The sequence below is a fragment of the Grammomys surdaster genome, unplaced genomic scaffold (genome assembly GCF_004785775.1).
Source record: "Grammomys surdaster isolate TR1022 unplaced genomic scaffold, NIH_TR_1.0 66, whole genome shotgun sequence".
Classification (NCBI taxonomy): domain Eukaryota; kingdom Metazoa; phylum Chordata; class Mammalia; order Rodentia; family Muridae; genus Grammomys; species Grammomys surdaster.
This window is the reverse complement of record NW_021604568.1, coordinates 4,278,085-4,292,982: the sequence shown is the minus strand read 5'-3', so window position 1 is coordinate 4,292,982 and position 14,898 is coordinate 4,278,085. Positions and strand designations below refer to the sequence as shown.

At 47.2% G+C, this 14,898-nt stretch overlaps 1 protein-coding gene across 1 annotated transcript in view; it reads right to left on the bottom strand.

Annotated features, from left to right (window-relative positions):
- Nucleotides 1-14,898, bottom strand: part of Wnt8b (Wnt family member 8B) — a 17,332-nt gene continuing 2,434 nt past the window's right edge. Inside the window, exons 2-6 of the mRNA XM_028776458.1 lie at nt 3,169-3,202; nt 2,300-2,438; nt 1,530-1,655; nt 710-852; nt 1-546 (exon numbers count right to left, since the gene is read on the bottom strand). Coding sequence (XP_028632291.1) covers nt 1-546; nt 710-852; nt 1,530-1,655; nt 2,300-2,438; nt 3,169-3,202 — 988 coding nt within the window. The remainder of the gene's footprint in view (nt 547-709; nt 853-1,529; nt 1,656-2,299; nt 2,439-3,168; nt 3,203-14,898) is intronic.

The following is a 14,898-nucleotide window of genomic DNA, read 5'->3' as shown; positions in this document are numbered from 1 at the left end:
TTAGGGGTTCTTTCCGGATTTGTGCGCAGCGCCTCTCGGCGGCCGCTCGGCGCGGCTGCAGAAGTACTTGGTGACCCGCCGGCGGCACTGCTCGCAGCGGACCGCGCAGCACCAGTGAAATTTGCAGTTGCAGCTAGACACGGTCTCCGCGCGGCGCTCCTCCACCGCTAGCCCGCAGTCCCCGCACAGCCGGCGGCAGCTGCGGCGCTCCCAGCGGCCCAGGGCGCGCCCGCGCCGCAGACACTCTCGGCCCTCGGTGCCCAGCAGCCCCAGGGTCTTGTTCTCCAGGCAGTAGTCTGGGGAGTCCTCCAGATGCACCAGCTCGCGTGTGGAGATGGAGCGGAAGGTGTCGGCGATGGCGCCGCGGCCCGCCGCGCTGTTGCCCGCGCCCTGCAGCAGGTCCACCTTGAGCGCCGCGTGATACTTCTCCTTCAGGTGCGCGCCCACCTCCCGGAACTCTGGCAGCTGCAACCAGCAGGTCTGCGTGGTGCAGCTGCCGGACACGCCGTGGCACTTACACGTGCGTTTCATGGTGCCCTTGACCGCCTGGGGGAGAAAGCATCACGTAAGCGGCCCCAGGCTGGAGCAGTTGCAAGGCGCCTAGCTAGCGAGTGGCCAGATGATTGGGTAAAGCCTGTGAAAGAACCCAAACGTGGAAACTGGTAGTGGATGGAGCCAGCTGCCTGGTGCAAAGTGCTTCGGGACTCACCTTGCGGCCGGCCTCATTGTTGTGCAGATTCATGGCTGCCCGGGCATCCTGTCCTGTCTCTAGGGCATCCACAAACTGCTTGGAAATTGCCTCTCCGAAGCCTACGTTGTCACTGCAGCCTCCCCAGAGCCAGCCTTGACCTCCTGAAAAGGCGGGAGCAGGAAAAGTCACTGAGTCCAAAGTTTCCTGAGCTCGAGTTTCTAATTGGATGAGGTGGGGGTGGGAAGGGTTAAAGTTGGGTGAGTATTCTGTTTCTGGATTGGTTTCAATCTTGTTTTTGCCACCTTGTCTGTCCTCTTTCAGCTTGAGCCAATCCCCTGCTCAAGCCTTCATGACATAGCTAGCTGTCACGTGTCCGCCCTTGTGCTCCTCTTGGAGAATGCACATGCTGTGTCCGGAAGGTGGGCGGTTGAAGTCTGAGAAGGGACAAGAGTTCACCTTTGAGAGAGGAAGAAGGACCTAACTGAAGTAATATGGATCGGAAATTGAGTGACAGAGCACAGAGGTTGGGGAAGGTGTGGAAAAGCATGGGGTGGGGGCCAACCGAGGATAAAGCAACAGGAAAGGCAGTCTTCTGGGACAGACAGATGACTGAGTCTGCACACAATTCCATTATCACTGTTAAGGAAGCCGCTGGGAGAACAGGCAGGGTTGTCACTGGAACTGGCTCACTCTCTTTCAGCATAATTCCCCTCATAATTAGAAGAAGATGTTTTTTATTCCTCCAAGTTCCGAACACCATGCTTTTCGTTGTGTAAGTGAACTTCCCAGCCTGCCTGTGCCCCTCAGTTCCCTCCCTGCCCCCTCCATTTCTACTCACCCAGTTGTCCATTTCGGGAGTCATCGCAGCCACAGTTGTCAAAATCTCCAAGGCTGCAGTTTCTAGTCAGGGTGTACATTACTCCAGCAGAACTGATGGCATGTACGAACGCCGTCTCCCGGTTAGCTGGGGGAGCCAATCCTCAAGGGTTAGAAGAGGTTGCAGTCCCTTACGGCAACCTTATATACCCCTCCCAGCCCTACCTGTCCCTCCTGTGTCATGTAGCTTTTCCTCTTCCAGGATCTGTCCCTTCCCTGGGCTTGGCCCTATTCTCTTTCCCTCCCATCTTTTCAAGTCACACATTGAAGTCCAGAAATCCTGCAGTCAGCTTCAAAAGCTCCTCAGATGGGCAGACTTCCCACTATGGTTTGCTTTCTGTGGTAACCTGGTCTCCAGGTTTCTCCTGGCTCAGCACCTCTCTCTAAGCCCCTGGGAGGAGGAAGTTAGCAGGGTGAGGATGTATGGCCCTAACCTACATCTCTGTATTACTTAGATCTGGACAAAGCCTTTAGCCAACTGGGCAACCAAAGACAGCACAGGACTGGATACGGGGCAAAGTGTACTGAAGGGAGAGGGAGGGAGGAGGGGAGGGAAGGAAGGAGGGAGGGAGGGAGGAAAAAATATAGACAGGAAACAAGGGACAAGGAAGAAGGGATCTCAGGAGAGAGTGATATCCTGAGCAGAGACGGGGTGAAAGTTGAGGATACAGAGGAGGAGGGAGCCCAGGCTCTGGCCAGGACTCCTGGAACCGAGGTCAAGGCTTTCCTTACCGCTCCGGAGTCCACCATGGCTGGACAGCTGTAGAGCTCTCTCAGGGCAATTCCAACGATCCCAAGCAAACTGGTATTTACATTCTTCAATACCACTCTGGGCACCAGCTGCCACGCTGCTGGAGTAGACCAGGTAAGCCTACAGGAATATGGGCTCAGAAGTTTAACCTCAGCTTAGGAGACGTTTGCCCCACACTGGCCAAGCAGCTCTCTTGCTGTCTACTCTGTCGGCCTTGTACTAATGACTGAGAAAGCAGCCTACATACGCCGTCTCACTTAACAGTCCCGGCGGAGAGGACCACTGTGCAGGTCAGGACACTAAGGTGTAGAGAAAAGAGGCCCAGGGCCTCACATCAGCAGACGGCGACCGGAGGAGCTGCATTTGGTTTCTGCCAAACTTAGTACCCACCAGTCTTCAATCATTATACCAAACTGTCTCTCTAAAATGAGCTGCCATCACACAGTTGTTGAAATTTCAGGTGCTTGGTGTACCCCACTGCTAACTAAGGATTGGTACCCTGGGAATGCCTTTTGTGCAGAGGCCATGGCATGCAATTCCCAGATGTTAGAGGGGACACTGCACAGAGAATGGTGTGGGGCCGTGCCTGTCAAAGTTGGTGACTTTCCTGCCTCGGGACATTCCAGACATGAATTCAGTAACAGTACACCCAAGTTCTCCTCTGGCCTCTGACCGTTTGCTGAGTGGCTTGAATCAAGTCCCCATCCGTGCTGTATACTGCAGCGTGTAATGCTGTAGATACAATGTAATGCTGTAGATACGTGTAATTTGTAGATACAATGAACCCAACACCTTCACACAACAAGTTAAGACCAGTGACATCCAAGTTAATCAAAGACTTTTCCCTTACCTTTGGACCGGTCATCAGAAAATTGTTCACTGACCTAGAAGGAAGAGAGGGCAGCACAGTAGAGAGACACCAGTTTGTTTCTGCTCCCAAGAGCCACAGAGATATTTCCACAATATCATTGAGACAAAGGCAATTCGTTTTCATAAGAAACGGTACACTTTTTACCAGGCTAATAAAGATAACCTGCTCAGGACCAGCCTGCCGACTCAGTGAGTAAATGTGCCTGCTGCTGAGCCTGACGACTTGAACTCAGTCCCCAGAACCCACATGGTAGGAGAGAGCCAGCCCCTCCTGCAAGGGCCCTCGGATCCCACTCATATGGTATAGTGCACGCGCTGGCACCAACACATGTGGATACCCCAAATAAATAAATTTTAAAATCATTAAAAATTTAAAAGATAATCCATTTACTTCATAAAGACTAAGAGTCCAAAGCAGGATATTTCTTTAGATTAAAAAAAATTAAGTGTATGAGTGTTTGCCTGTCTATGTTATGCACACCACTTAACCTGAGAAGCCCCAAAGAGAAATCGGACCATTAGAACTGGAGTTAAGTTATGGAGTTCTAAGCTACCCTATGGGTGCAGGGAGCTGTACCCATGTCCTCTGAAAGAGCAACCAGTGCTCCAAACCACGAAATCATCTCTCTGGCTCCATTTCCTTGGAATTTTAAAGTCACTTATAGTTTACAGCATCATAAAAGTATAATGTTATAGCTTTCAATACCATAAAAAAAGAATACTGTTTGATTATTGTTTTTGCCACAGGTTGTAGACAGAGCTAACATTAACTCTTGGTATCAGACACTATCCAGCTTTTCACACACAGCTCTTTTAAATCATTTCTGCCCCAGATATTACTATCTCTATTTTGTCCATGGGAGTCCAGGGGAGCCCACTAACTACGTGTTGAGGTTCATCCAGTTGATAACTGAAGAAGTGAGATCTGAACCCAGGCTTGGCTGTCTCTGCGGGAGTGTGGGTAGATGCCTGTCTAATGGAAGAGGTAAACGGTGGAATATCTGTCCAGGGTTTCAGTAATTGGATCCCAAATAAAGCCGAATCTGAAAAGTAGCTTGGTCTCTGCTTCTTACAGACGAAATGTAGACCTACTGTGTGGTTCAGGGGCTTCACTCTTCCGTCTTTATCCCAGAGAAATGAAGATCTTTTAACTTAGGAATTTGAATATGTGTGACCTTCTGAGTGTGAAAGTTAAAACTGTAGGCTTTGCTGGGCTTGAAGGTGCTCTCTTGTAATCCTCGCACTTGTGAGGTGGCAGCAGGAGGGTCAGGAGTTCAAGGCTAGCCTTGGCTGCATAGCTAGTTCCAAACCAGTCTGGGCTACTCAAGACTATCTCCAACTAACAAAACCCCTGTAGCTCTGCTTACCACACACAAGGTCACTGAGTCCAACACTAACAACAATAAGCATCCTCATAAATGACAACAAAAATCAAGTATGAAAAACAAAAGAGCTGGGCGGTGGTGGTGCACACCTTTAGTTCCAGCACTCGGGAGGCAGAGGCAGGTGGATTTCTGAGTTCGAGGCCAGCCTGGTCTACAGAGTGAGTTCCAGGACAGCCAGGACTACACAGAGAAACCCTGTCTCGAAAAACCAGAAAAAAAAAGAAAGAAAGAAAAGGAAAAAAAACCAAAAAACAACAAACTGGCACGTGAACCCAAGGGAATACCACTCAGCAGTACTAAAATCACAAGTACTTGGATAAATCTCAAGGAAGTTAGAGTAAAGTCTATTTTAGGCTGCAGTGATGGCTCAGTCATCCGTGTGAATAGGAAGATGGGCGTGGCTGTTAAGAGTCATGATCCTTGGCGATGGTAAGATTAATTGTCTTAACTCTGGTGCTGATTACACAGGGGTAGAGGAATGGTAACTCTGCATCAGCATCTCTCTCTCTCACGAATATTTGAGGCTGGAGGTTTGGTAAACTGGTGTCTGAATAAGTTTACTATGTAAAAACTGTAAGATGGAAATATTGTGGACTGTTGGGGAAAGAGCTCAGAAGCTTCCTGAATGTTTCTTTGCAACATTTGCAGATCTACAGTTACACAAAAATTTAAATAGATATATGATCAGCAGTCTTGGAGACTTGGAGAAAGAGTTCGAAGTAGACATGTTCATCAAAATATTTTACCTATTAGCTTTCCAACAGAGAAAAGGAACGCGGGAACTCTTATGGACTTGCCCTGAAGGTTGGTGTCCCCTTGTAATTCTGAAGGCTGAGAAGGTGGTAAGCATCAGGAAAGGAATGGGAAACCAAGTAGATAAAGTCCCTCTCTGATTGGTGGCCAAAAGGATTTGGTAGACTCTTCCCATGAGACGCAACATCCAAAATGTGGGTGGCTTTGAAAAACAGCATTAGCAGATTGTCGAGCATCCATAGGAAATGATGGAGATTTTGAAAGAGGAAAACAAACAAACAAACAAACAAACAAACAGAAAAACCACAAAAAGGAAGGCCTGCCTGTTGGAACTTGGCAGACGGAGCCAGGTCAACCGAAACAAGCCTGTGCTCTACTGAGGGAGCTGTACCAGAGAACTCACAAGGAAATTCAAGACGACTTGAATGAGTTCACAATTGGTGCCAGAGATAACAGAAAAGGCAAGGAGCTTACTCTGACTCCACAGAGCAATCTTTCCATTTGGAATAACTCAAAGCTAGACATTACCAGACCAGATGGGACAGTTACCATTTTACAGAACAGACGTTACTGGGGGAACAAAGAATGAAGCAGCAGATAACAGTGAGCAAAGCTTTGCCAAGGCTGAGCCTGGGTCAAGATTCTCTCTATGAAAAGTCTAATGAAGGACAATGGGGGAGTAAGGGATAGAGGACCTGGGAGGATTTCCTTTCCTAAGGAGCCCATAGTATGGAGAGATTTGTGTGACATGCGTGTCTGCTGAGCCAATTACAGTGACAGGTTTAACTGAGCAGCTGTCATGGGACAAGACTGTGGGTCTTATTCAGACATCCCCATGATGATGTTATTTGTCCATGTGACTGCTCTACTTGTATGTACAATATCCAACTGTATCCCTGTGGCAAGCAGGGAGTCTTAGTTCTGACGGATGAGACAGGGACATGGTGGCCTTTGAGCCAGTAGAAACAAAGACAGCAGATGACACAGCGAGAGCTGTCAGAGGATAGAGAGAGAATGGAGAGAGAGAAAACATTTTAGTGTTGCTATGGGCTGGGTGCCATCTAGAGACAGCCACAGGATTGAAGAGAAGACGCTGCTTCTAACACGTGGAGATGCAATGTCTGTTTAATAAACAGCACCTTCTCTATGAGTGTGGCATGATGTCTACGCTCAGATGGCGGTACACTTTCCCATTCCCACAGGGATATACAGTTGCCACTGCCGCCGCCCAGACTGAGTACCAGTCAAAGGGTTTTTACATTTACTTGGACCTTCCCAACTCCTCTCAGACCTTTTTGTTCAATCTCAGACTTGTGCAATCTTGATCTGGTAGGATCCTGCCTACCTTGCCTCAAAATGAACTCTCGCTCTGTTGCTACCTGCTCCTACTCCATCTGTGATCTCCTGGGCGGGTCTAGCATTTGTGATACCACCCTGGGAGCCAAAACAGTTTAACTAATTCACTGATACAGGTGTGCAAATGGCCAATGAGCACATAGAAAGATGCTGAGTGGCATGAGTCATCTAAGAACATGAATCACAAGAGTCTCTGGCCCCTACAGTAGCTAGACTGAAATAAGAAGATGGATGTGGTAGGCTACACCTTTGAAACCCACTCAGGAGGCAGATGCAGAGGACCTCTCTGAGTTCAGTGGCAGCCTGCTGTACATAGTGAGTTCCAGACATCCAGGGCTACAGAAAGTGACTGTCTCAAAAATGAATGAATGAATGAATGAATGAATGAATGAAATACTGATAAAAACTCAAAGCAGCCAGAATCCTCTTATGTTGCCAGTTAGATTATTAAAAAAATAAAAGTGCATGCAATTGTTTAGCACTTCCTCCTTGGGTTAAATATGACACAGCAGTTCTCCTGGGCAGACATATATGCAACAAAACATATACACTTACTGTTCATAGCAGTATTAATTAGAATACTCCAAACCTAAAACTGCCCAAATGTCTAGCAGCTATATCCACCGTAGAATGTTAGCTAACCATAAAAGGAAATGAAGTATTGAGCATGCTCCAACACAGAATAACGTCACTTTCTAAGTAAAAGAACCCAGTAAGATAGGGTCTCACTTTGTAGTCCAGGCTGCCCTTCCCTTCTAGAAGCATACACACACACAGGTTCTGGGAACTACCAGATCCCCTCATAACTGATACTATTCACACTGGTTCTCATGTAGACAAAGTAGAAATGAACGAGGCGGTTGTATGGGAGAATATATGGAACTATATGGAAACTACACTTTTTGCTCAATTTTTCTCTAATTTTTTTTTCTAAAAATTGTGTGTTGATTTTTTAAAGGTAGGGACAAGTGTTTTATCCTCCCTGGAGTTTAATATTACTGTGTGAGTTTCTACACTGTCATTTCTGCAGAAGGGTATTAAGGAGGTTGGCTCGCAGTTTGGCCAAGATGTGCCTCAGTCACCTCAGAGCCCCTGCAAAGAAAGGGGAATTCAGAAAACGGTGTAAATGGAGCCTGTGATGACTGCTGTTTTCTTCTTGGGAGCGCAGGGGCCTCCTCAGCATGGGCAATGCACAGTCAGCCTTGGCATGTAGCCTACTATCAACTCATGTGTACTCAGCCTTGTCCAACCCTACAATGACAGTGGAGAAGCACCCAAGGCTGCCTGACTAGAGAAGCCCCTAAGGCTTGTTATCACCTAGGCCTCTGGCAGGATCCATTGACTTCAAAGTGCACCCAGGGATACCTGGGTCTCCCAGATTAACACAATAATTCCTCAGGAGATTCTAGCTCTGTCAGTGTCAAAGGTGCCTGAGGTGGCTTCGGTGACAGCATCTTTCCCAGATGGCCATGTGGTTTCACTGAACCCCAGGGTGGGAGGGCGGGAGCAAACACTGCTCTGGGACTCCCATGGGCTGCTGGGAAGCTGACCTGCCTGGGGGAGGACTAGCTGGTCTGCTCTGCTCCTGTTCTCAGCTTCTCTGTCTCTCTCACGGCATCTCAGGTGGCTTCCTCATATCATGCCCTCTTCCCCATAGCACAACAAAATGTTTGCAGAGGTGGACTACACCACAAAGGAGTCTAAGCCTGGCCAAGGCCTGTCCCTCTTCTGGTCTCCACTCACTGCCTCTGTTTCTGGACGTCTTTAAATACAGCAGCTAGTCAATTATGTCCCGGACCCTGTCTGCACTCCAGTAGCCATTCCTGGGGTGAACCTTTAACCCAAAATTTGCTCTTTTATTGTTCTTATGCTTGTTTACCGCCATCTTGTTCTAACAAGTTAATTTACAGCAAGAACTAGGGAAGAGCAGGCAGCTCTCCCTACCCTGTTCTCCACAGTTCTCACAGAGTCATTGTGTTGTCTCAGGCTCCCAAGCCCAGCAACTTAGCCAGGACCTGTCTTCTTGCTCTTGACCCTCACCACCTTCAGCTGCAGCGTCCCCGTCACAGCCTCTGAAGAAGAGGGTCTTTTTATTAAGTCTTCACTACTCATGTTAATTATCTTTTTCATCATTTAAGGGCTATCTGGGGTCCAGCTACACGCCCCAGCTGCATGTCTCACTTGAGGCTGTGTGGGTAGTCTTCACAGCAAAACCCTGCCAAGTTCACCCCGCTTTCCATTGCTCCTCTGCTCAGGGACCTTCTTGCTTGGAGCAACCTCAGAGACTAGACAGTAGCCGAGTCTAACCGTGGCTCATGAGGCTTTATCTATAGCACCACACTTGAAACTTGGCTCACCCACTGGACTCTCTAGTCCACAAAAAGCCTGTTCCCGGGGGAAGATTTTCTCAAGGAGATGGATTAGGAGAGGAAGAACTGGAGCAATTCAAATACAAACACACCTCCGCTGCTCTGGCAGTGCCTGGAAGGTCTCCAAGTTGTTTTTCCTAAGAATGTATGTTTCCTCTCCTAATCTCTCTCTCTCTTTCTCTCTCTCTCTCTCTCTCTCTCTCTCTCTCTCTCACACACACACACACACACACACACACACACACACACACACACACACACACACACTGAAAGCCCTTCTCTACCTGATACTTTTTGAAGAAGTTTGTATTATTTTTCGAACCTCGGGAGTTAAGAGATAACTGTAGACTCCTGTCTCTGCTGATCAGAGCTTCTCCTCCTGGGCATGGGTTAGGCCACCACCCCCTTACCCACCAGTCTGAGGATGATTTCTTCACACTTGGTTGAGTCTACAAGGTAGTGCGTATAGCAGCTTCATTTTGTGGTCAGCAGGTTCTCAGCCATGGTCTGATTACTGTCTCACTGTGGAACTAACAGACCTGGACTGGGAGTGTTCAGGCACAAGCTCTGTTTGCTCTCTTAGCCTGGCTAGGGACTTGTAGCTGAGCTAATTCCGAGCCTCCCTCTTCCCTTTCTGTTCATGCATCTACCCAGGAAGCCACTCCATCTCACTCAGCGAGCACCCCACAGATGCTTCCCTGAGAGGCTGCTATGTCGAGCTGTTTTTTGTTTTCTGTTTTTTTTGTTGTTGTTGTTGTTTTTGTTTTTTTGTTTTAAATGGGATGGTTAAAGTAGCTTAGACTGGATCTTCTTTGCTCTGCTCCACTAATGCTGCCACCTCACTTTGGTCCTGTCCCTCCACTGTCCTTATAGGCCTTTGGCACCCTCTGGTTCCTTCTAAGTCTTTGACTTTTTTTCCTCCCTTCATCTTCAATTGCATCTCTTAACAGCCACAAAACATCTGGCGGTCATGAGGTTCCCATTGGTCTCTCTTGGTTCAGACTGTGGCATTACATTAAAGCTGGGTTGACAGGCCAGGGGAAGGGGGTATGATGGTGTCAACCACAGATCTTCAGATCTTACTCAGAGACACCCTAAGGTGTCTCAGAGAAGATGCTCAGAGGCTCTAGAGTAGGAGGCTGCCTGAGGCTCCAGCCAGAGCGGCCTCCTTTGCAACTTCCTGAATGTAGTTCACATCTTGCCTGAGGGGGCTGGGAGGGGCTGAGTCAACTCCTTCTGGGATTCTCCTACTGATTCTCTGCGTCCCACAACACTCGTGAGCACACATATACAAGCTCACACAGTTACATAGGCAATAGTCTCGCTGATAACTGAAACTGGATCCAAGAGTTCCAGAAGTTCCAGAAGTTTCTTTCACTGCCCTCTGACAATGCCCGGGGGTATTTAAACCAGGAGCCTCCCACTGCACAAGGAGGTAAAAGCTTTCTACAGATCAATTGGATGACTAATTCTTATGCACTGTTAACTATATAAATCCTGGAAATTGACACCATTATCGTTGGGAGAAGGGAGTAGAAAGGAAAAGGAGAAGGCACAGACATCTGAACTCTTAGAGGGAAGAAAGTATGTAGATTTCAAAGATCAAATTCCTCCTATTTTCAAATGTGGCAAGAAGAAATTAAAAAACAAACTGTAAAAGGGCTGGGGATATCGCTCAATAGTGGAGTACTTGCCTAGTATACAAGCCCTAGGTTTCCTCTCCTTCACTGCACAGGGGATGCAGGGACGGAGGCAAGGGTAAGGGAGAGCTAATAGGGACAAGATCTTGTTCGGGGGTAAAGAATACAAGCCTGGATTCCGAGCAGCAAGTGAGGTACCAGAAGAGATTCAAGAAAGGAGAGCAAATTGTGGCAGATACTGTGGCCAGAAGAAGGGTTCGTTGTTGCTGTAATTTCATTGTTTTCAAGATGGGTTTAAAGGCAGAACTCAGGCGCTCATAGCTTTGGGTCGTGTTCTCATAGCCATTTCACGGCTTAAAATGCTCTTAAAATACACTTCAGCCCTACAAATAAGTCTAAAAATATTTTTAATGAGTATGTAGATTTTCTATATGATACTGAAACATATCTGTATAGGAAAGTTAGTCTTACAACCCACTTGGCTAAAACAAAATGTTAAGCAGCTGTGTCCATTTTAAAGCTTATCCTGATGTTAAATATGCCTGACACGCCACATCAGTTCAAATCCAGCCCTTGCCAAGTAATTGCTGGCAGAGGCTTTGGGACACCATCAAGCCTTGAAGCTCGGCCAAGCAGGCTCAGAAGGATTTCTTTCCACCACTGGAGGAAGTCATCGGTGTGCAAGGAGTTCTTTTCCCTGCCAAGGGACGCTCTGCTAGTCCAGGAGTCCTTACAAGGCCAGGGCTGTCCTCTCCCCATTTCTACCCTTCTTTGTGCATTGCAGCAAGCTCCACAGAGAAAGCCAAGCTGCAGGAAAGCCCTCAGCACTTGGCATTTAAATGAGGAGGGAAGGGACCCAGCAGTTGCCTTCTCCCTGGCCTCTAAGGGAAAGTTGCTGAAGTTCCAGGATGCTGTCCCACTGTCCCGCTGTCCCGCTGTCCCGAGAAGCCTAGCATTTATGGCAGCTTCTTTCCCAGTTGCTGTGCAGGCAGTTTATGTTTCCTGATTTAGTCACCTAGGTCTCTGTGGACTAGACTTAAAATGATTCCTGTCCATTGCATAGATGGACACAAACCCACTGCTTTCCAAACCCAAGCCTCATGTAACCATAGGAACTACTCCCCACCCCCTAAACCAGCAGCTGAGCGGCTCAAGGAAGCAGAACCAACAGGCGCCTTAGGACCACTAGCTAATGGAACTAAATTCAAGTGGACAGTGAACAAACAGACACACACAGACACACACAGACACAGACACAGACACACACACACACACACACACACACACACCCTGTCCAGTCTACCCCAACCACTCATTTTGCTGCCTTTGCTGCTCAAAGCTCAAACAAACTCAAGCCTGTATCTGAATGACACACCTGCCTTTGTTAATGACTATTCTAAATTGCCCTCCCCCCACCCTCCAGGATAACCATAACTGTATAATGTTCCCCAAGATTCATTCTACCCGCTGGCTCTAGATCTCTCAGATGTAAGATAGGACAGTCCTTCTGTCCTTCCTCTTCCTGTTTGAACTGTTTCGGAAGATTCAGAGTATGAGAAACTTACGTAGCTGGAAATGCTACAGAAAGTGTAGGCGAAACAATGTGGACAGGAGTGGACTCTGGTTGAAGTTGAGTTATAGTGGTTTCTTCATATCTGCTCTCTCTGCTTTTACAGAGGAGGAAAAGGAAGAGAAAGAGGAGGAGGAGGAGGAGGAGGAGGAGGAGGAGGAGATAGAGGAGGAGGAGGAGGAGGAAGAGATAGAGGAGGAGGAAGAGGAGATAGAGGAGGAGGAGGAGGAGAAGGAGAAAGAGGAGGAGGAGGAGGAGGAGGAGGAGGAGGAGGAGGAGGAAGAAGAAGAAGAAGAAGAAGAAGAAGAAGAAGAAGAAGAAGAAGAAGAAAAACCCATAATATAAACTTACAATTAAGCAGAGCTCCCCTGAAACAACAACTACGGAATCTGAGCTCTGCAAACACCCTGATGAACCTGAGTTAATTCTAGACAGGACAGTGTGAAGAGCCTGTTGGTTTGCTGTTGTCATGAATTAGCAGGAAAAGGAGCTCAGAGTCTGACAGGGAATCAGAGAGTCTGAGGGTAAAGAGGAGGGGGGTGAGGAAGAGGAAGAGAAGGAGGAGGAGGAGGAGGAGGAGGAGGAGGAGGAGGAGGAGGAGGAGAAGAAAGACTGGGATTTAGTACAGCAGAATGTGATCAAGATTCTGAATGGAGGGAAACTTCTTCCTTCTGTGGAATGGTGTAAGTCCAGCCCAGAGAAGGTAAGATTGTCATCCTACAGTCTGACAGAAAAACGAAAGTCTACCTTTTTTATGGAGTCTTATTAGGGATGAAGTTGGGGACACTGGAAACATAAACTATTCAAACAGTGAGTTGGGAGTGGTTAGATAGTGGTCAGTTTAAAGGCCTCGTTTGGACTGATTGGTTGGTTGGATGATTAATTGGTTGATTGACTGATTGATTTTGTGGCTGAGAGAAACCTCTAACCTCAGAAGCATAGAGAGAGACAGCAAGGTCAATACCAGGGGCTTGCAGAAAAGATGAAGGAAAAACAAACCATAAAGTTCGGCTCATAATGAGCCTCCAGGTCCGTCCACAGTGAATGCTTATTTCTTTCGAGAGACTTCAGGGTCTAGGTATATTTCAGATGGAAGCGGTGGGGACTGTATCCATGGGAACTGAGCACGCAGCCCCCCCCCACCCCCCAACTGTCAACCAAGCTTGGTGTTTTGCTTACTAAAAAAAGTCCGCTTTCAAGAAAAAGAAAGGTTTATCCTAAGAAGTATTGCCTGGACCTCACTCTCTAAGCCACATGAATTCTCTGTCTTCTGATGAAAACAGGAAAGGATCATTAAAGCTCAAGTGAAAGGAACTTTATTAATCATCCTAAGAGAGAAAGCTTCAACTGACAGAGAGTAGAATCGAACCAGCTGTCCAGCTGGAGGAAAAACACAACAGTCTCTTCCCACAGAAGAGAGCAGACTTGGATGAATAGGCCTTTGTTTCGGCTCCTTTTTAAGGTCCTCTTTATGCACAAAGACACACATGCATATACACACACAAACACACACACATACACACATGCACACACACCATGTACCTCAGAGCAGCTTCCTCACTACCCGGAAAATAATGGTCCTGTCTTTTCTCAGGGCCTCATGGGATTTGTTGTAATTATTATAATAGTCATATCACTGTTGTCATTCATGATAGGAGAAATAAAGATTGTGAAAGAAGACACGGGCTCCCAGTGTGAAGGAAATGAGGGGTAAGTGGAAGCTGGCCTTTGCTGATCCTGTCTCTAGCCAGGCTCCCTGCTATGCAGCTACTCAGCTAGGCCACCTCCTGGCTGCTCCAGCATCCCAGCGGACTTTGAACCGTATACTTGTTGACAGGCCAGGAAGGCTACTAGTGAGGGCGTGTTTCACATTAGCAATCTATTTTCTAGATTCCGAAGCAGCTCCCCACACCTCGCTTCTTTCTGTGACTTGAGAGATCTCCAAGCTCTCTGAGGAAGGACACAGCTTACTGATGTGGCCAGCTGGACCTGCCTTTGACTGAACTTCCTCTTTTCATGTCTGGTAGTGGGAAAACTCACCGTGATAAACACATAACACAACAAAGAAACCATTAAGAGTTCAATAACTTTAAATAAGTTTGTAATTTTTGTTCTTATTTTTGTTTTTAGACAGGGTCTCTTTATGTAGTCCTGGCTGTCTTAGAACTCACTATGTAGAGCAGGCTGGGCTCAAACTCACAGATCCACTGACTTCTGACTCCTGTGCACTGGGATTAAAGGTGTGGGCCATCACACATACAATGTTTGTTGAGACCATTCATGTGAAGATCCTCTAACAACAGCTGACTCTTGCACTGTATCCTACCTCAGTTGTGGAATTGCCCACTAAGCACAAGGAGACTCTGGGTTTAATTTCCAGCATCACCAAAAGCAAAACCCCAGACTGATTCATTTCCTAGTCAGAGGCTCTAGCACCTTAGCATCAGATACAATTTCAATATCCATAAAAATATTACTGTAAAAACCCAAATATTGAGACCCAAGGGATAATGTAAACATATTACAACCCAATAATTTCATATAAATTCTTGCCCTGTTGCAGAATAGAAATGGGCTCATATGGGCTCAAATATATATATATATATATATATATATATATATATATATATATATATA